This window comes from Castor canadensis, chromosome 1 (assembly GCF_047511655.1).
Source record: "Castor canadensis chromosome 1, mCasCan1.hap1v2, whole genome shotgun sequence".
In the NCBI taxonomy this organism is placed as follows: domain Eukaryota; kingdom Metazoa; phylum Chordata; class Mammalia; order Rodentia; family Castoridae; genus Castor; species Castor canadensis.
The window spans coordinates 55,737,326-55,759,318 of NC_133386.1; the positions used below are offsets into that span (position 1 = coordinate 55,737,326).

The following is a 21,993-nucleotide window of genomic DNA, read 5'->3' on the forward strand; positions in this document are numbered from 1 at the left end:
GGCTGGTGGCCCAGGATGTGTTGGGTCTTCTCTATGGATTTTCTTAGCTATGGCAGGTGTTTTTGCTATGTCCAGGAGCCAGCATCCCTGTGCACAAGCACACCTGTTTGCTTTCCCTCCTCCCTTTGTCGGGGCAGAGTTAGGGCGTAAGCGTGGCAGCCGCAGTTTTTTGTAAGCGCTTTTTGTAAAGCAGCTGATTTAAAGTTACTTTAGACTGAGAGGCCTGGAAAACTAGTTGGAATAATTTAAGTCATAAGGTACCATGCTACAAGTTTTTCATAGGAGGCAGGGTCCCAGTAAGCCCAGGGAGGGGAAGGCAGACAGAGACAAAAGACACGTGGTGAGACCATGGAGGGAGCAGAAAAGGTGTCCTGACACCTTAGATAAGGGAGGGGAAGGCAGAGCCTGGAGGCATGACACACACCTGCGGTATTAACCATCACCTGTGTCTCTAGGTTGCTCTCATTGACTGGTACTGGAACACTTTCCACAACATGAAGCCTCCATTCTCCAGTCACTGAATAAACACTGGGCTTGGTTTCAGCACACAGGGAGGGAGCATGAACTCTTCCAGAGTTGGAATTGCCTTGAGGCCAGAGTTGGCAAGAAGTGGCTGGTGTGGCACCATGACGGAAAAGTCCTTCAGGAAGATAGGAAGAGACAGGAAGCCTGAGCAGCGCAAGAAGTCTGCTTGCATGGGGAAGGAGGAGGTTCGGGAGAATATTTGGTTGGTTTAGATGCTGGTTTAGGGGCAACAGAACCTGTACAGGGGAACAGGAGGTACAGAGGGAGGGTTTGGTGCAGAGATAGGAAAAGCATTGGACATAGGGAAATCCTTCCATTTACCAGCGCACTCACAGAAATTGTATAAATCCCTTAAAATGTTGGGATTGAAAGTGCCATTAAGTGGTCATGTGGAGGCATTGTCTAATGGGTATTGGGGCCATGCCTGATTACAGAGAAAAATGAACTTTTGTGGCTTAAGATCAGGCGTTAGGTGGAGGGGCCCAAGGTTGGCCAGGAGACATCCCAATGGGGAGTATGAAGGAATTTTGGATGGTCCAACTCCCATGGTGAGGCCTGACCTGAGGAGAGATATGGTGGGCGTCCCCGAAATATCAGGTCCTCAGGAGGGAGAGAGAGAGAGAGAGAGAGAGAGAGAGAGAGAGAGAGAGATGTGGAGCACCCAGAGGGAACGTCTTCATCACGGGGTCCACAGTCCCTAATGGGAAAACCAGTTCCCAGGGACCGGAGTGAGCTGAGACCTAGTGCTAGGATTTCGAGGAACCGAGAGAGAGAGAGAGAGAGAGAGAGAGATCACAGTTCTGCGTGCAAGGAGGACTCACCAAGAGAGAGGGCCTTTAGGGAAGATTGGCAATTGGAGGCACGCTGGGGCGGAGGAAATTCCCTGTGAGCTAAAGAGGGAGCAGCGCTTTCTAGGATTGGGGGTCCTGGTAAAGCAGCTCAGATCCCGGAGGAAGGGAATGGAAGTTGAGAGAGAGAGAGCAGGATGGGGTTGGGGAGGCCAGGAGAGCAAGGTCAGTGCTGGGAGTGCACCCCGATCCTAGTCACGGCACCAAATCTTAGGAAAAACACTACTCACAAAGACAGCTCACAAGAACAGTCTCACATCTATAGAGCAAAGTTTAATGGCAGGCCCAGACTGCCAAGCTGCCTGGGGAAAAGATGGCGCAGCAGCAAATCTGGGCCAGGTATGGCTTTTATAGAAGGGGGAAGTTTAGGAAGTTAGCGCATGTGTAGTAGCCTCTGGTAGGGGTGGGGCTGTCTTAGCAGGATTTTCTGTTTAAGGGCAGGGCTGTCCTTGGAAGTTTCTCAAGTGAGGTCTGAGGATAAAATGGCTGCTGATTTATAAATGGTAACATTGTTCTATCAGGGCATAGCTGGAAGAAGTAGGACATTGACGTGTGTTCTTGGGGCCATGTCTTACCCTAGCCTTTTCCTGTCTCTCCTCTCTGCTGCTTGTCTGCCATGAGGTGAGACACTCCTCTGCCATGTGCTCCCACCATCGTGGATGTTCTGTAGGCAGCTATGGACTCTGAAACATGAGCAAAATAAATCTTTCCTTCTTTCAGTTGTTTCTGTTAAGTATTTGGTCAACTAATACAGGACTGTCTTGACAACTGGACTAAAGGCTACCCATGTGAGTCTGGCAAAGAATTTGATTACATTTGTCCAGGCCCTGAGACTTTTTGTGAGGCTGACTTTAGAGGAGCCAGACTGGTTTATGTGGAGGAGGAAGTGTTGAGGTAGCACAGCATTCAGGCAGCAGCATGGGTGTCTGCTGGCCATGCTTAGTCAGACTTATTGTGAATCTGGAGCAGAACAGACAAATTTGGAAAACTGCAGTTTAACCAGGAGTGGAGCATATTTAAGTGCTGACAAGGAGGGGGCAGTTGCTATCTTTAGCATGATAAAGAAGCTAAGTACTTTGCAGTGGGACAATAGGAAAATGTCTTGAGCCAGGACTCAGCAAGAGCCACCTACTGCAGGCTTACAGGTGTAAGTATAACCTTAATTTAAGGAATTTGGGCTGGGTGTTGTGGGATTGATTACACCTGTAATCCCAGCTATAGCAGGTCGAGCTAAGAGGATCATTGCTCAAGGCCAGCCCAGGCAAATAATAATAATAATAAATGAGTTTGTGGGGTCCTCATCTCAAAGAACAAGCCAGGCATAGTAATTTATCTCTTTAATCCCTGCTACAGGAGAGACACAGATAGAATTGCAGTCTGAGGCCAGCCCAAGCCAAAACAAAAAGTGAGTCCCTCCCTATTTGAAAAAAAAAAAAAAAAAGCTAAAGCAAAAAGAGATAGTAAGCATAAGGCCCTGAGTTCAAAACCTCAGTACTTAAAAAAAAAAAAAAGGATTTGAGGATATTTGGTTTGATACTAAAGCCCTGGAGTGCCCTCCTCATACTTGGTTACCTAGAAAATATTGCCCTGGAGTTTATTTCCCAGTGCTTAGTCGTCAGGGCCCTTAGAGGCCACTGCCAGCTGTGGTTTGAGAGGTGAAGTGGAGCTCCAGTGGCACAGTGTGTTCATGTGGCACTTGAGAGATGCAGAGGCCACTCAATGCTAGTTGCAGAGCTTGCTGTCACCCACAGGATCTGGCCTGGCAGGCATGCAGAATGCAAGGAACAGGGTGTGGTCCTTCCTCCAAGAGTTTAAAGGAAAGCTGGGGAGGCCAGGCAGTGTGCGGCAGGGTGAGTGAGAGTCCCTACAGGCAGCTCCTGACAGGGCCATGTGTACATCTGAGAGAAGCCAAAGTTGCAAGGAAGACCCCAAGAAGTTTGAAGTGCCAGGAACATGGAAGGCCTGTGGGGGAAGCTGCAGGCTCAACAAGCAAGGCCACAGGGGTGGGGCTGTCCAAGCTCTTTGGAGCTCACACTGTGGCACCGAGCACCTCAGGTGCCAAACATGAAGCTGTAGCATTCAGTGTTTACACTGCTGGGCTTTGGTCTTCCTTTGATCTGATGCTTCCTTTCTGTGTCCATTACTCTTTTGGAATGGGAATGTTTACCGTGAGCCATCATCTCTTGGAAGTGTGTAACTTGTTCATTTTATTTGTTTAGTCTCACAGTTAGGAGTTTGTCTTGAGTCAGAGAAGACTTTGAAATTGGGTTTTTGAGTGATGGTAGAACTGTTAAGAGTGGGGACTCTGGAGAGGAACTGAATGCATGGACACTATGAGATGCACATGAGTCTTTGGGGGCCAGGGGCAAATGACATAGTTCAGATCAGAAATGTCCCCCAAAGGCCATGTGCATAAGGTTTGGTCCCCTGTGGCCCTATTGGGAGGTGGAAGAACCTTTAAGACAGCGGACGGGGCGGGGAGGGGGCAGTTAGGTCACCTGGGGTATGCCTTTGGAGGAGATATGGAGACCCAGGCCCTTCCCGCCTCTCTGCTTCCTGGTTGCCGTGAAGTATCTTCCTCTACTACTCACTCCCACCAGCATCCTGCCTCACCTCAGGCCCAGAAGTCACAGAGCAACCAACCATGGGCTAAAACTTCCAAAACAAACATTTTCTCCTTGAAGATTGACTGTGCCAGCAATTTCCATAGTGATGCAAAGCTGACTAACATACGGGCCAAAATTTCCTTCTGTTTTTGTTCCTGTTCTATTGTTCTTGTCACAGCCTTCAAAGTTCTGAATCATTTAGGCTCATATATAAAAATCTGCACCATGATTCATTTGTTTAGTCTCTTAATATTGAAAGGTGATGCCAGCAACCTTGGCTCACACCTGTAATTCTAGCTACTCTGTGAGGCAGAAATCAGGAGGATCATGGTTTGTTGGAAGCCAGTCCAGTCAGTTCACAAGACCCCATCTTGAAAATAATACCCAACATAAAAAAGGGCTGGTGGAGTGGCTCAAGTGGTAGAGCGCCTGCCTAGCAAGTGTGAGGCCCTGAGTTCAAACTCCAGTGCTGAAAAAAAAAAGTGAGGCTAAAATTTCCAACTTTGTAAAACCCATGTATTTCACATATGGGGCCAATTGAAGCATGCTTCTCTCTGGTGGCTTTTCTGTGGACATTATCCCCAGTCCAGTGGAGTCCACAGCTGGCCATTTTCTGACCTCACAAACTTTCATTCAGGTATCTCCCCATAAAGCCATCGCAGTGTGCACTCTGGAGTCTCTAGTCTCTCCAGTCGTTTAAGGCATTGTTTTTATGTACTGTTTTATTCATCTCCATTATTGCACCTGTTTTGAGAAACTTTTTACTTTGTTTATTCCTGGTGAGACACTCGTTTGGTAGCAGGTTAGTTGTGGAGTTTTCTCTAGAGTTGCTCTAGAATTTTGTCTAGATTTCTTAGTGCAAATTTATTTCAAAAGAAAAACAAAAAAAAAAAAAAACCTGTTTTACTAGCTGCTCTTGACTTCTACCCAGAGCATTTCAGCTCTTGTCCCTGAGGGCTCTCAGGTGGCAGTGAGTGGTTAAATATTCATGAGAAGTAGGTAAGCCAGGACCTCATTCACCCTCCAGCACTCCTCAAATCTGCCTCGCCCTAGTCCAGCAGACATTTGTTTCCAGTCTGCTGTGGGACTCTGGGCAGTGTTAGACAAGGGTTAGTGAATGGACTCTGAGATTTCATCAATGTAGTTAACAGAAACAAGTTTATTCAAGAGGGAAATTCAGCACAGACTACTAGAGACAGTCTTACCTCACCACATTGTACTGATACACACAGAAGGCCGAAAATCAGCTATGAAGACAAGACAGATCTGTTGGGTTCTACTGTATGTTGTGCAAATGTTATTTTTAAACTGGAGATAAACTGATGACCACAATTGCTTTCCATAGGCTCCACAGAAGGAGCACACTTGAACAGATAAAGTGGAAATAACATTTGTCCTACATGTGACAAGAGCACCAGTATCCAGTGATAGGAAGATGTACTCATGGAAACGTTTAGCGGTTTTTTTCAAAACTAGAAGCCACTGTTTGAGCAACAAGGTGTTGGCCTGTGTATCACCAGTAGTTGAATAGTTGTTTGCATTCTTGACTTAAGAGTTTCAGATTCCTCGCGCTCTAACCAACAAACAGCCCTAGGGTCTCCTCTCCTTCACTTTCTAGGAGTTGTGCACACCTGTTTGTGCTATCACAAGGAAGTGACGCTGGGGCTGCAGTGCCCCTGCACCTCTAGACTTGAAGCTGTCCCACCACCAGTAGTGCCAGAAATTAGACTGGAAAGTCTGAATTTAGCAAAAAACTGTAGACTGTGGCTTCAGAACTTGCTATGGATGTGCAAGGAGGGGCTAATAAGTTAGACCATGGTAATACTGTTCCTGTAGCAGCTGTACAAAAGGCATTAAACAGTCATTTGTGACATTCTAGAGCAGTCCACAGGTGCATTAAAATAATCCAAATCCTGCTACAAAAATTTTAGCAGACATGGACATGAAATTTCCTAAATTTCCTAATTTTAACTAAAAATAGTGTTTTGTCTCTACTTACTGAGTTCTTAGAATACTTCTGAACATGTAAAGCTTTCCCACTTTGCTGTCTAGCATAATGAATAGTTCCAGTAAATGTTAAGTCCACGGACCAAGAGCACAGGCCTAGTAAGGAATTCTTCTCATGCTAAACAGACTTCAACCTTACAAATTTGGCTTTTATCCTTCCCTTTAAAAGAGATCTCCAAGTCTGCTGAGTCAGTAAATTTGGTCCTATTCCCTTCTGTCACTGTCTTTGGAAATAATTTAAAATGTACAGTCTTGATAAAACATTGTTGAAAACATTCAACAGCTGCTAATGAGGCAACCTGTTTCAGTAGCTACTGAGAGGAACTGAAAGGCAAGAAGCGAAAGGAGGACAAATTACTGTTTAAAGGTATCATAGTCTTTTGAAAAGATGAGGTGATTCTCCCGGCCATGGCCATATGATCCAAGATGATGGAGTCTCTTCGCTTTTATTTGGGTCCTCCATCAGCACTGTCCTTTTGTGTTTCTTTAATAAGGTGGCTGGAACGACCCCCAGAAAAATTCCTCCTGTATTCTTTGTAGAAGTTTATAGGACCATGGCTTCCCACACTTGTGTTAACTTCTCTTTGTTGACCGTGTTGAGAATAATGTGATTTTGATCGTACTGTGTGCCTCCTGAAAGAAAGAAAAGAAGAAATGTGCCCAGTGCTTGTCCAATATGCACAAGGCCCTGGGTTCACTTCCCAGCGCCAGCAATAAAATGTGCCCAGGGCGAAGGGGCAACAGCACACAGTTTATCCCAACACCTGTAGGACAAAAACAAGCAGCGTAAAAGTACACACTCTAAGGAAACAGAAGGGAGGGAAGCCCCAGATGCTGTGTGATCAGTAGGGCAACCTGCTATGAGCAAATCTGTCAAGATCCATCATGGGGCACCAGCAACTTCACATAGGATAACTTACCTCAGGGAGCTCCTCTTTCTACCCAGTTCTTACAAGCCAGTCTACAGTTACCATGTCTGAAATTGGGGGCAATAGGGAAAAACTAGAGAATAGGGGAAAAGTAGTGAGCGCATGGATTTGGAACACTAGTGGGAAACCAGCAGGCAGACCTGGCAGTAACAAAGGCAGTAGCAGTGGTTGTGAAAAGCATAGGTTTTGCATGAATAATGAAAAATGGCTGCATGAGGTCAAAGGAGAGGGCTGAGTGACACTCAGAAGTGTGCACAGGGAAGCATTCCTGCTGCTGGGAACTCGGTGCATAAAATAGGTAGCATTTAAGATGCTGGGTACCACGTATTGTAAAACTGTATTGTGAACTCCACAACTTCTTCACCAGAATGTCTATAAAAATAAAGACTTTCCAAGAGTGCTTACTGAAAATTTTAGATTCTTTGTTAAAAAACACACAAATCCAGCCTCATGGCTTCTTTCAATAGAGAAATCTCACCAACAAAATAAAGTCTTGTCGGACTTTTTTCCAGTGTGGAATAAACATCCATTCAGATACCTTATCCCTTTTAAGCCTCTGCACCAAGGTTGTTTCACCAAGAACCCCAAGGAAATGAAAACCTATGTGTCTGGGTGCAGGGCATAGCCAGAATTGAAATGGCGTTTTATCCTCAGGGCCAAGAAGAAATACCACTCTTCTCTCCTCTAAAACATTTAGTGTGTCAGAAAAGGTGGCGGGGGGTGGCAAGAAATGGCCCAAACAATATATGCACGTGAATAAATTAATTTAAAAAAAGGTGTTAAAAACTTACACAATAGACCTAGGTAGTTGGGGAAGGAAATCATCACTTACACATCTGAAAAACTGGTTAATGGTCACTGGTCACCTAAAGCATCTGGCACAGCTCTGTATAGAAGGGAACGTGGGACAGTGCAAGGGGCCTTGGGCCTTTTATGTATAAGCTTGCAGTGGAGAAAAAAATCCTACCAGAGAATCCTAGTTTCCATCAAGAAAGACACAACATAAGCATGGCCTAAGTGGTGGAGCACCTGCGTAACAAGAACCCCTGGTTCAACACCCAGTCCTGACACAAGCACAACACACTCTACTGAGAGTTTAGAAAGTATTAAGGGCATACTTTCTTTTTCTTCTTCAAGATGACAGTACCGTCACATACATTTTGTGTGTATTACTTCAGTTCTAATTAGAATCCTGAGCCATAAAAGTTCCTGAAAAAATCATCTGATTATTTTGCCTTTGGGAGAATTTAAATTATCCCTGGCCTTTTCTTTTCTTTAATGTCAATATTCTATTGGAATCCCTGACAGAGAGGTAAATCTGAAGTACAAACACCATTATTTTTTGACATGTATTTGGAGACAGGAAGACACTACCTGTTTTTTTTTTGTTGTTGTTGTTGTTTTTTTCATTTTTCTTTTATTATTCATATGTGCATACAAGGCTTGGTTCATTTCTCCCCCCTGCCCCCACCCCCTCCCTTACCACCCACTCCACCCCCTCCCGCTCCCCCCCCTCAATACCCAGCAGAAACTATTTTGCCCTTATCTCTAATTTTGTTGTAGAGACAGTATAAGCAATAATAGGAAGGAACAAGGGGTTTTGCTGGTTGAGATAAGGATAGCTATACAGGGCATTGACTCACATTGATTTCCTGTGCGTGGGTGTTACCTTCTAGGTTAATTCTTTTTGATCTAACCTTTTCTCCAGTTCCTGGTCCCCTTTTCCTGTTGGCCTCAGTTGCTTTTAAGGTATCTGCTTTAGTTTATCTGCATTAAGGGCAACAAATGCTAGCTAGTTTTTTAGGTGTCTTACCTATCCTCACCCCTCCCTTGTGTGCTCTCGCTTTTATCATGTGCTCAAGGTCCAATCCCCTTGTTGTGTTTGCCCTTGATCTAATGTCCACATATGAGGGAGAACATACGATTTTTGGTCTTTTGAGCCAGGCTAACCTCACTCAGAATGATGTTCTCCAATTCCATCCATTTACCAGTGAATGATAACATTTCGTTCTTCTTCATGGCTACATAAAATTCCATTGTGTATAGATACCACATTTTCTTAATCCATTCGTCAGTGGTGGGGCATCTTGGCTGTTTCCATAACTTGGCTATTGTGAATAGTGCCGCAATAAACATGGATGTGCAGGTGCCTCTGGAGTAACAGTCTTTTGGGTATATCCCCAAGAGTGGTATTGCTGGATCAAATGGTAGATCGATGTCCAGCTTTTTAAGTAGCCTCCAAATTTTTTTCCAGAGTGGTTGTACTAGTCTACATTCCCACCAACAGTGTAAGAGGGTTCCTTTTTCCCCACATCCTCGCCAACACCTGTTGTTGGTGGTGTTGCTGATGATGGCTATTCTAACAGGGGTGAGGTGGAATCTTAGTGTGGTTTTAATTTGCATTTCCTTTATTGCTAGAGATGGTGAGCATTTTTTCATGTGTTTTCTGGCCATTTGAATTTCTTCTTTTGAGAAAGTTCTGTTTAGTTCACTTGCCCATTTCTTTATTGATTCATTAGTTTTGGGAGAATTTAGTTTTTTAAGTTCCCTGTATATTCTGGTTATCAGTCCTTTGTCTGATGTATAGTTGGCAAATATTTTCTCCCACTCTGTGGGTGTTCTCTTCAGTTTAGAGACCATTTCTTTTGATGAACAGAAGCTTTTTAGTTTTATGAGGTCCCATTTATCTATGCTATCTCTTAGTTGCTGTGCTGCTGGGGTTTCATTGAGAAAGTTCTTACCTATACCTACTAACTCCAGAGTATTTCCTACTCTTTCTTGTATCAACTTAAGAGTTTGGGGTCTGATATTAAGATCCTTGATCCATTTTGAGTTAATCTTGGTATAGGGTGATATACATGGATCTAGTTTCAGTTTTTTGCAGACTGCTAACCAATTTTCCCAGCAGTTTTTGTTGAAGTGGCTGCTATTTCTCCATCGTATATTTTTAGCTCCTTTGTCAAAGATAAGTTGCTCATAGTTGTGTGGCTTCATATCTGGATCCTCTATTCTGTTCCACTGGTCTTCATGTCTGTTTTTGTGCCAGTACCATGCTGTTTTTATTGTTATTGCTTTGTAATATAGTTTGAAGTCAGGTATTGTGATACCTCCTGCATAGTTCTTTTGACTGAGTATTGCCTTGGCTATTCGTGGCCTCTTGTGTTTCCATATAAATTTAACAGTAGATTTTTCAATCTCTTTAATGAATGTCATTGGAATTTTGATGGGAATTGCATTAAACATGTAGATTACTTTGGGGAGTATCGACATTTTTACTATGTTGATTCTACCAATCCATGAGCATGGGAGATCTCTCCACTTTCTATAGTCTTCCTCAATCTCTTTCTTCAGAAGTGTATAGTTTTCCTTGTAGAGGTCTTTCACATCTTTTGTTAGGTTTACACCTAGGTATTTGATTTTTTTTGAGGCTATTGTAAATGGAATTGTTTTCATACATTCCTTTTCCGTTTGCTCATTGTTAGTGTATAGAAATGCTAGTGATTTTTCTATGTTGATTTTATATCCTGCTACCTTGCTATAGCTATTGATGATGTCTAGAAGCTTCTGAGTAGAGTTTTTTGGGTCTTTAAGGTATAGGATCATGTCGTCTGCAAATAGGGATATTTTGACAGTTTCTTTACCTATTTGTATTCCTTTTATTCCTTCTTCTTGCCTAATTGCTCTGGCTAGGAATTCCAGTACTATGTTGAATAGGAGTGGAGATAGTGGGCATCCTTGTCTGGTTCCTGATTTTAGAGGGAATGGTTTTAATTTTTCTCCGTTAAGTATAATGCTGGCTGTAGGTTTGTTTTTTAAACTGACTTTCCCTCAAGGTCTGGTCAAGAAAGTATGAACAGTGTAAATGAATCCAGCAGTGGCCCTTTCATATCTATGTCACCTGTGTATTCTGAAGTCACATACATCTGCCAGTATACTTGGGAAAGAGTGCTATGTGTCAGTCACATTTGAGTTCTTGGCAAGTAGGACTGAGAAAAAGTAATTTGGAACAAATTTTACATCTTATTTAAAAGAAATCATATACCCTTAAGTAACAGGTTACAATAGAAAGATACTGCCTGGTGGGGGCCTGTCACTCTAGCACCTGGAACTGAGGCAGTTCCAGGATCATGTCTGAGGCCAGCCTGGGTCACACAGTGAAACTCTACCTAAGAAAAGAGAAGAGAGAAAGCAAGCTACTGCCTGGAAGTTACTCTTCACTTTGGTTCATTTTCAATTTTTGTGATTTACATAATTCCTTGATTCATTTGCTTAGTACAATCCTGCCAGACTTGTGATGCTTTTAAAAGTGAGCATGGATCAGTTTCCACTGTTTTAAGATGGTCTGGGATAATATTTGAATGTCTACCACAACTTACTTCCCAAATACAAGGAGAGAAGAAAGACACTTGACTTAATAGATCTTATGGCAGTTTTAGTAGGTAACCAATGGTTCTGGTGGAGCTCATGGAAACTCTGGGTTCCTATTAAGTGCAGCAGATAGGAGAGGTGTGAGTTATTTCCCTTGCACAGGATGCAGCTGTGTGGCCCTGCTCTCTCGTGTCCAGAAGGTGGCATCATTCACCCACATTCTAAGAAACAAACTCAAAGGAACAAGAAATTAACTATTGTAACTGCCACAATAGACACAAGGAGTTCACAAAAATTAAGGGCACTCCTTTACTCAAGAGGCACGTGACTAATACATAATGCATTTTAGGGAGGAGCTTTGGAGCTTTAAGTGAAGTGCTAAGGAGGGACCTAGAGGTAGTAAAGCCAAGTTATTTCTCTCACTTTGGATGCCCAGTGTTGTAGCACAGAGCATGCTATGTTGCGGGGGACCAAAGAAGTCTGCTGAAGGAATAAAAGAAGAAATGCTCTAAGAAAGACAGTGACCTTAACCCTGGACATAGAAAACTAATCCCATCAGTAAGAAACACAGTTTGCTCAGTCTTCCTTTTGGAACTAAATATTCCTCAAAAATTCCACTTTTCCAATTTAGTCATATTTCTTTGTCTTCTCTGGGGATTTTACTATCTTTTATAGAACGAAGCCCCAGTGCCACAAAGTTGGTCAAAATAAGAATAAAGAAAGGCCTGGGTCAGTGACTCAACCTGCTTCAACTTCAGGCTGAATATCTGTAAAGTGGGTATTTTGTAATGTGCAGGAAATAATGCTGTATATCTCTGTTCATTTTCTGAATGTTAGGATTATTTTCTTGTATCTAAGCATCCTACTTACATTTTATATGAATTGTTTGGTCCTCATCCAGCCTACTCGCATTGCTTAATCTGCGCTCCCTGTAAAGTTGCACTCTGCCTCTGCTTTCATGTACCTTAGCTTGTGTACCTCTGAGCACCAAACTTCTCGAGTTCTTTGTGATTCTCGGCCCATTGGTAAGTGGGTTGGCTATTCTACCTATCCGGAGATCGCAAACAAAGGCACATCTGGTAAAAATCTGGCTTTACTTTCCATTATCCAGAAGTGTCTTAAGAAGCAGACTTTAGCTATTTCTTTACCTCTTAATTTGTAAAGACTGCTGCATTGGCTTAGAGCCCCGATTAAAGTAAAATAGAGCCAACTCCTAGCAATGATTTACAATAGAGTAGGAGGTTTGGTATGGCTCACTGTGTTACAAAGCATAATCATGCTGGCTCTCCTGATAGGGAATAGAAAAGTGTCATTAATAACTTAAAAGAACATCAGCCCCGATGACATCAACAAACTCTGCGAGTGAGCTGGCAAAAAGACTAGCTTATTGAATTCCCCCGAAGAGGTTAGAGTCAGTTTTTAAACTACCATCAATGGTTCTCTTTTTGTGGTTCTCAGACCAGCAGCATCAGCACCTAGAACTTGTTAGAAAAGCTCTTGGACCCCACTCCAGACCTCCTGAATCAGGTACTCCAAGGGGTAGGCCCATCATCTTCTGTTTTAACAAGCCCTCTAGCGACTCTGCTGCAAATAAAGTTTAAGGACCGCTGGCCCAGCTTATGCTTCCCTTGCACCGTCAGTTCACTCAGGATTAGCTTCACTGAACACATTAATTCCTTTTAGAGCTTAGATCTTTTCAATGAAAGGCTCCATGTACACGCATGAAAATCATCAACTATAGTGATTAGGCGAAATCGCAGTCATTTAACTTGTTAGTTTAGACTAACACTATTCTAAAAACAGCTGGAGATGCAGCTCAGCGATAGATCACATGCTTAGCATGTGCCAGGCCCAGGGTTCAATTCCCAGCACCAAAAAAAGAAAAGAAAAGGTCAGAAATCAGCCAGGTGTCCAAATTCAAGCTAAGCACTTCCACTGCAGGTAAACTATCATGAATGAAATGATTAACCCCTCTGTGTGTCAGGGTCTTTTGGCTATAAAATTGGAAAGGAGAGCGGAGGGACGAGGGGTAACAAACTTTCAGGATTAATCTGAGGATCGCACGAGTACATAGTAGAGGCTCTCACGGTTAATCACATAATAATTATTACACTGTTAATAATATAGTCATTTTCACAAGTAAGGAACGGATTTTTCCTTAACTACAGACACATTACAATGAAGGAAATTACCCTTACCTTTGATATCCAAGACTAAATTTGGCTTCAACTTGCTGTAGATCCTTCCATCTGACTTCATACACCAGAACTGACAGTCAACATTTTGGTCAAGTGCCAGGCCCAGTTTAGAGCCAGATGTTACTAGACTGCCCACAATCGTCAGGCAGCAATCTTCTGCTATCTGCTTAGTGGAAAAACAAAGCATCTTAGAGAATGATACATATTTAAGTCTCATAAATATGATTTTTAAAATAATCTTAGTTCCTGTCTTCTTTTATCCCTTATGAGGCATTTCAACTTTTTGCCAGAAGGACTAGAACCAAACAACAAATGCACCCTTTAATTCCAGTGATACAAGTAATACAAAATTCTCCAATGACACAAATGACGGAGAGTCCTCAGTTCTTGTCCACTATAAGAGACTTCTGTCTTTTTTGCCAGACTCTCTGTATTGCTAGTAAGCGAAGCCTCAGGACAGTCAAATGACCCAGGGTGGTATTTTCCCTGTCAGAAGTGACTGTGATCTGAGGTAGTGTCTGTAGCTCAATCTCCAACCCTTCACCCCCATGTGCGCCTCTGCTCTGCCCGACCTTTCACCCTGTGACTGCACTTCTAATGCTGTAGCCTGGGAGTGGTTACAGGCATTCTATCTTACAACTTGAAACTGCATTTACTAGCTCTTGCTTTCCTTCATGAGACATGTCTAAAATTTTCCAAGTAAGTGTGCTGTCTGGCTAGAAAATGCAAGCTCACTATTATAGGCATTTTAATACAAAGATTTTAAGATTTACTTCCTGAAGTAAATCTACTCTTAAAACATAAACAGCATATAGCAATCATATTCTCATATGCCACTAACACATGCTATAAAAATTGTGCTGACTAAAAGTAAGAGCACTTGCTTACCATTTGCAAGACTGTGAGTTTGATCCTCAGCACTACAGAACAAAACAACAAAAACTCACTATTCTATGTGCAGGTGACATCACTGTGGTTATTTATGACATTCCACTTTTTCTCACTGACTCACTGAATTGGAATTGTTAAATAATACTGACATGTTTCATTTAGAAATAAGTGCTGAAAGTACTCCTTTCTTATACCAAGAAAATCCAGGCAGAGGTTGGTTTCTTTTCATGCTTCAGTATTAAAGCTACTTCTGCTTCTTTCTCATGTGTTCCTCCTGTGCGTGTCTAAACAGCACTTCTGTTTATGAAAGGGTGTTTCTCCCTCAAGCACAAGAACCCTACTGAATGATCCTGTTCCTTCTCACAGGCAGAATGCCTTCTACTGACTCATGGGAAACCAAGTTTTTTAAATATCAGGAGCAAATAGTCAAGCCTATAAAGTCTAGGAGAAAAAAGATGCCTATGAGAAAAGCGTGAGCTTCTCTCATAAAATCTGACTACATTCAGCTTTTAAGTGTCTATATATAAGCAGGAGTGATGCAAGAGGGCGATGCGCTGTTTCCCACTTTACTGCGTGTGACCACTAGGAGATGGACCATGTTGAGCACACAGAGATATCTCCATCTACCCTTCATACTATTCTGCAGAAGTCTTCCAAACAGAAACAAACCAAGAATGGTTTTTGGCGGTGGTGTACTGGGACCATAGCTTATTTCTACAAGTAGATTAAGGAAAGGGAGAAGAGTAACACCACCACTTCCTATTACTATATAAAAATCAAGTATAGACACTTATCTCAGATCAGTGCTAGATTTAGAACCCATTTTAAGTTCCTAAGATAGGTTCCAACAGAGCTAGGAAACAGTTTCATGAAAAAAAAAAAATAAACAACTTCAAATTTATTTCTCAAAGTGCGCCAGGAATCGTGAAGGAGCAGCTACTTGAAGAAAGACCAAAAGCATAAAGGTAAGTCCCTTCCTTGTGCTACTAGACAGGTACTACCGAGCGCAACTAATCCTAGAAGCTCACCCTGCATTTGATGCATCCTTCTTGGTAAATCCAAACCTGGTCATCAGCACCAACATCTTCCATGACCTGTACTCTAAGAAGCTTCAGATCCTCCAAGTTTCCATTGGTTGACATAAACAACCCTGTTGCTTTGTTTCGAAGTCTGAAGAAAATTCGTTTCTAGAAGACAGAAATCCCAGCAGTAGTTATAGACAAGTTGTGCTGTTTAGAGGATTGAATAGGTATTAATATGTGGAAAAGTCCAAAGTGAGGGACGGATGAGGGATGTATACACGAGTCTAGAGGTTTTAAGATTTCCTCAGTGATAAGAGTGCCTACCTTTGGTCAACCCAGAGTTTGGGACACACCATGTTTGATGTTAGGTTTAATGGCATTTCTGAAGCTACCTCACCTCTCGGTGCCACAAACAGCCCAAATACTGAGGGTAGGGGAGGAGGAGCCAACTTAAAACTTTAAATTGAAACTTAGAATTGAATTGCATTTACAAAAAAAATTTTCCAAAGACTATTCACAGGTTGAGGAAGGAAAACGTACCTGAGCAAAGGGTCGCAGAGAACCTATTTGCCGACAGCCACTGAATTCATACCAGTTAGGCACTTCTGCAGGTGACAGCAGGAACTGCCGACCTCTGTAATTGCCAAACTCATATGTAATCCATCTGGAAAAGAGAAAAAAGGAACCATAGTGTGTGGAAATTCCCATTTGACCATAGACCCGAACACTTTTATTTTTATTCAAAGCTGAAAAACATCTTCCCTGGTTGACTTTTAATTATCTGTACAGCATCTGCCAGTCAAAGGAAAAGCTTTCCCTTAGCTCCCAATATCAAAGGTCTAAGTCTTTGAAAGGATCAGAAATATTAGCTCTCTCTTATTTGCTAAAAAAAGAGTGCTCAAAAACCAAAAAAATCTTCATAGGCTGAAGGATGCTTTACACATGGCTCTTCCACCAAGAAAAGGATACTATGAAGGCATGTGACTGTTGGCCCTCACAGGCGCAGACACGGCCAATACCTACAGTCCCAGCTACTCAGGAGATGCGAATTGAGAGGATTGTGGTTTGAGGCCAACCTAGGGTAGAGACAGTAAGAACCCAACAAGCTGGGTGTGGTGGATCACATCTGTAATCCACCTATGTGGAAAGCTATAGATAGGAAAATGGCAGTCAGAGGCCAGCGCCACGTCAAAACAAACAAACAAAAGCAAATACAGCTGTGGAAGTAGCTCAAGTGGTAGAGTGCCTGCTTAGCAAACATGAGGTCCTGAGTTCAAAATCCCATTATTGCCAAAAAACTAACCCATACAGAAAATCAGGAGTGCTATGTCAATTCATGTAATGCAAGGAAAAAAACTCGATTAAACTTAATATTTATAAGCAAGGCACAAAGAGACAAATTCTGTATGATTTCACTTATTGTGAGACCTAACTAAGTTGGACTCACACAGAGTAAAAGAAAGCTGGTTACCATAGGCAGTGGGGGCCAGGGAGATAACAGGGGTGAGGGGTGAGCGCTGGCCAATGAGCACAAAATTAGAGTTGGACGGGAGGAGTAAGTGTTGTTCTACTGCACGGCATGGTGACTTTAGTCGGTATAAAACATACATTTCAAAGTCGCTAAAAGAGGATTTAAATTGGGGTTCTCGCCACAAAGAAATGATGAATATTTGAAGTGGTGGACACGCTAATTACCCTGATCTGATCCACAGCGTATACTTTAAAAACATCACAGTGTACCCTGTAAATATACACAATTATTATTTACCAATTAGAAATGAAACTTTTTAAAGCCAGGGCACACCTTGATTCCCTGCACTCGGGAGGCTGAGGCAAGAGGATTGTGAGTTCGAGGCCAGCCAGAGCTGTGTAGTAAAACCATATTTCTTTAAAAAAAAAAAAGTCTTTTTTATTGGATCAACAAGCAGGTAACTTACAAGCCACCAATAACCTGGACGGAACGGATCTGTGTGTTGAATCCCAGTGACTGAAGGTTAACTATTTCAGCATTAAGTTCAATCTTTTTTCCTTTGAAGTTTTCTCTTTCAAAAAGAATAATTATTGGCTCAGAAAATTCCTGTTTGGAAGCAAAAATAATGTTCTGTTATTCATCTGGTAACAATCTGAAGTTTTTATGAAGTCATCTGGTTACAAGGGCAAAGCCCTGCCAGATTTGGCCTACTCAAAACCTCCGTTTCCCAGGAGGTCTGGGTGTCTCCGGTTCCAAAGCTACAGAGAGGAAGGACAGAGGGGCAGGAAGTTTTTCCACTGCAAATAAAGGCGAGTTCACGTAAGTCATGTGATAAAGTGGGAGAAAGAACACCCGGGCACAGGAAGTGCACATGCACACGGAACGTCGACACATTAGGTGGAATTTATTTTCAACTGAGCCTCTTTCCAGCAAAGACAGGCTGGGAAACCATACAAATGGTGAGGAAGAGCGGGCTGTGGCAGTCTGGTGTCTAGTGACCTCGTGGTACCCTGTATTGCCTAATCTGGGAGCTTGCCCCTTGCAGGCATTTTCAAATGTCCTTTGTTTGTTTATTTTAATTGCCAATAAAACAGTCCTTATGTTCTCATGCTCCCAAGCCTTCCTGTAACAGTCACTGTCAAGAGAGAAAAAAGCAGGGCAGAAGCCCCTCGTTCAAACTGTCAAACATTTTAGAGGACCACTGATTTTCAGGCAAGCGAAGAAATGGCAGTTTATGCTTGTTGCCAAAGTACAGACCCATATGACCCTGGACGAGACCAGGCTCCGATAACACTCCTAAGACCATAAGTGACACGCTGAAAAAGCACAGGGGATTACCATCATTTCCCCAGCCACTTAAAGATTTGTGGCGCGGGCAGGGTACTTTACTGCTCCTCTTATGTGGATGCGCCCTGACGTGTTGGGAAGACTTCGTCAGTCAGTAAACCAAGCAGGTTATTGTGTGGAGATGGGTTCTATGGTGTAGGAATTAGGTTATATAAAACATACAAGGAGGAAATAAGAAAAGTTGCAGCAGTATTACCAACTTTGCATGTTTACTGTGCTTTTCTCTGAGGTGGTATGCCAAAATGCTCTAAACACTCAAGTGTAATATCAAAAAGCATTTAAATAATTTTGAATTGTTAAATTACAATTAAAAATGTAAACCAGGTGCCAGGCACTGGTGGCTCACGCCTGTAATCCTAGCTACTCAGGGGGCAGTGATCAGGAGGATTGCGGTTTGAAGCCAGCCTGGGTAGTTCTGCAAGACCTTATCTCAAAAGACCCTTCACAAAAATAGGACTGGTGGAGTGGCTCAATGTGAAGGCCCTGAGTTGAAACCCCAGTACTGCCAAAAAAAAAAGTAAACTAGACATGGTGGCATATGACTACAATCCCAGCGTTTGGAGACAGAGGCAGGAGGACTTGTGTTCGAGGCTGGCCTGGGCTGCATAGTGGATTCCAGGGCAGCCTGGGTTACATAGAAAGACCCCATCCCAAAAAAAACAAAAAAAACAAAAAACAAAAGTAGTCTAGGGCTAGGATGTAGCTTAGTGGTAGAGTGCTTGCTTAGTATGCATAAAGCCCTGAGGTTCCATCCCCCACCACAAACACCCCCAAAATGGTTAGTTTTATTATGGGTAAAAATCTCCATTTCCTCATAATCAAAACTTTAAAAGACACCATCTTTACATGTCCAACTCATATGAGTATATATGCCATGTTCTGGATGAGTAATAGCAGGAAAACTTCAAATACATACTAGTAGGTAGGTAGTTTTTAGAATTCTAAGCAGACTAACTACCATAAAGTCATCTTTTATTATTCGTAAGCTAATGAGTCTGACCACAGCATTCCATGCTTTGCTGATGCCATTTTCATGTCTCAACAGCATTTTATTATTTAAACAGGCAGGAAGGGATAACAGAAGGCCAACTCACATGTTCTCCCTACCTTTATGACTAAAATAACCAACCATATGTGTTTAAGGCTTTTTATTAGATCAACCTCCAAAAGTGACTAAAATTTCCCAAACTGTAGATACACCTAGTGTTAAATATCTGGACATAATCTTGCAGTTTTTGTTGTATTAACTATTGCTTTGGCTACATCAAAGTGAAAGATTTCTGTCCAAAAGGGGGGCAGTATAACCAGGAGTAGCACACAAGTGACAACCTGGGAGAAGTCACTTGATTGAAAACTCCCTAAAACAAGATAGTGATAATAGAATAAACTACAAGGATACAATAAACTGAAGAAAGAGTTGAGCAAAGGATATGATTTGGCATTTCACCATCAGAAAACCCAGCATATGACCAGCGTATGAGATACTGACCTCACTAACAGTGAGATGCAAATCAACCCAACCATGAGATGACACTTTCTACCTGTTCCATCAAAATGGCAACACTAGAAAGAGTGATGGCAGTGTGGAAAGCATGAACTTGTGTTCTCCCCACTGGGTGTCTAGGTTGGATCTGGCAGCACCAAATGCAATTGTCTGTCCTCACTGGTGAATCCAGCACTTCGCTCTGGATAGCCCCAAGAGACTCCCACTGTCTCACAGATAGCTGCATGTGAGGAGTAAACAAGTAGTGTAGGGTGGTGGAATATGTATACAGTTAGAATCGATAAGCTACATGTACACATGACAAAATGATAGCTCTTAAAAACTCTCAATGTTAAATATTGAGTTATTCCTGTTAGAGTGAGAAACATAGCATAATATTTATGTAAATTAAAAACCTAAGTACAGATTTTTAAAAACATATATTTTTCAAGAATATTCCAGTGTATCCCGAAACACATTGTAATGGGTGCATGAGGAGGAGAGAGGATTGGAAATATGGACCAGATAGAAAGAGGAAAAACAAACAGGAGAGGGTCCCTGAACTATGACTACTCTGGAGCATGGGTAACTCAATTCCCTGAGTGAGAAAACAGCACACAATAGGTTATGTGTTTCAGAACTGAAAAAGAGACCAAAAGTTACTGAATGGAAAGCTCTACTGCAATTGTTTTGTCTGCCTCCCATGTGAATCCCTAAGTTCTGCTGGATTCCTGGTTCTCACCAGCAGCGATGTGAACCATACATGTCTGTAATGCTGTATTCATACTAATGGGCATACTTACAACATGTATGAAACGAAGAGACTTGAAAGTTGCTCCAGGCAGGCATCCCATTGCAGAGAGACAGGGATAGTGACCTTCTTCCAGCACGTACTGATTGCCAGTGAAATTTTCTCCATCATACGCAACCCAGCTGCAGCAGGAAACAAACCACACACATATGCAATTTGAGCATTCCTATTCAAAAATAGATCTTTTAGGCTAGGCACCGGTGGCTCATGCCTGTAATTCTAGCTACTCAGGAGGCAGCAAGCGGGAGGACAAATAGCTTGTGAGACACTATCTCAAAAAAAAAAAACCAAACAAAACAGGGCTGGGGAAGCGGCTCAAACTTCAAGTAGCAAGTGTGACACCCTGAGGTCACACCACCAAAAAAATAAAATAAATAAGTAGGTTTTTTTGAGGCAGTCTGCTTTAAAATAAACACAAGGCTGTTGATAACCATGTTCTTTCTTCAAAAATAACAATATATTTACTGCATTTCATTTTGTGGCAAGTTAATATTCATAAGTCTGTTAACTTTGAAGCCAGGAAAGAGCACTTCCTTCTCCATGGAATGACCCATGTTTTTACTTCCCCACCTCCCGGCATTCTTTGCTCCTCTCATGCGTACCACCATGTTCTCAGCCAGTGTAGCTCCAGGCCTCATGTTCTCTTTGTCAAAGGATCCTCTCAAGGTTTACTGATGCCCTCTCTCATTACCCTCTTTCCCTCATTTCCAGTGCCCCTGTGCTGGGCCAGGAGTCAAAACATGAGAGCAACTTAGAGAAGTCACTTGGCCTGTCAGGGCCTCAAATTATTAGTAAAATGGTTCTTTGCCATGCTTCATAAGAAGTTCCCAAGAAGTGTTCTTCCACTGTTTGGTGCGGAATGGTATGATGGCGCTCCCAGTCCATAAAGAACTGTATGATGAAAGGCACAATTGCCATAAAAATAACTGATGTAACGCCTCAGCTACTTTTTACAGATCGCTCCAAGAGATCCTAAGTTTCTCTGGCCTTGGGCTCTCCCTTCTCTAATAAAGCTTTTGTACAGCCATTGCTTTTAGTATGGCACTTGGGGGCTCACCGCCTTTCCTCTGGCTTCCATCAAAACTCATATATATGCCCAAGGGGTCTTCAGAGCTGGCCCTTCCCTCCAGTGCAAGCCAGCTTTGTTCTGCCCAACACAAAGCCCTCACAGCTAGGGAGGGTGGTGTGCTCCCTGAGCAGCCCTCGTAACAACTATCCCACTCTACTCCTGCCATGCACTGTTCCTTACCTGCCTGTCACACACAGTGCCTGTCCCACTCCTGTCTGCCTCAAAAAAAAAAAAAAAAAAAATCTCCCTTGGGAGGTATCTTAGAGACAAGGAATAGGTCAGAAAGGACAGAGCTGCTCTAACCCAGACTGATTTTCACTCATGCTGTGAACGCCAAGCACCTGACAGATGTCACGAAGCACTTCCTGGTGTGTGAATTCTACTTTACCTCAGTTATTTGGCTCTGCCGCTCCCCTGT

General features: G+C 42.6%; 2 protein-coding genes across 4 annotated transcripts in view; one reads left to right on the forward strand and one right to left on the reverse strand.

The window, feature by feature from the left end:
• Rtn4ip1 (reticulon 4 interacting protein 1) overlaps positions 1-21,787 on the forward strand; it is a 71,758-nt gene extending 49,971 nt beyond the window's left edge. The window contains exon 9 of the mRNA XM_074077583.1: positions 15,284-21,787. Within this exon, the coding sequence (XP_073933684.1) occupies positions 15,284-15,316 (33 nt within the window). The 3' untranslated portion in view covers positions 15,317-21,787. The remainder of the gene's footprint in view (positions 1-15,283) is intronic.
• The window catches only part of Crybg1 (crystallin beta-gamma domain containing 1), a 181,463-nt gene continuing 164,588 nt past the window's right edge, over positions 5,119-21,993 (reverse strand). For all 3 annotated transcript variants that reach the window (XM_074077510.1, XM_074077517.1, XM_074077525.1), the window contains 6 exons: positions 20,499-20,628; positions 17,332-17,471; positions 15,935-16,058; positions 15,401-15,559; positions 13,482-13,644; positions 5,119-6,619 (listed from right to left, as the gene is read on the reverse strand). In XM_074077510.1, the coding sequence (XP_073933611.1) occupies positions 6,531-6,619; positions 13,482-13,644; positions 15,401-15,559; positions 15,935-16,058; positions 17,332-17,471; positions 20,499-20,628 (805 nt within the window). In that variant the 3' untranslated portion in view covers positions 5,119-6,530. The remainder of the gene's footprint in view (positions 6,620-13,481; positions 13,645-15,400; positions 15,560-15,934; positions 16,059-17,331; positions 17,472-20,498; positions 20,629-21,993) is intronic.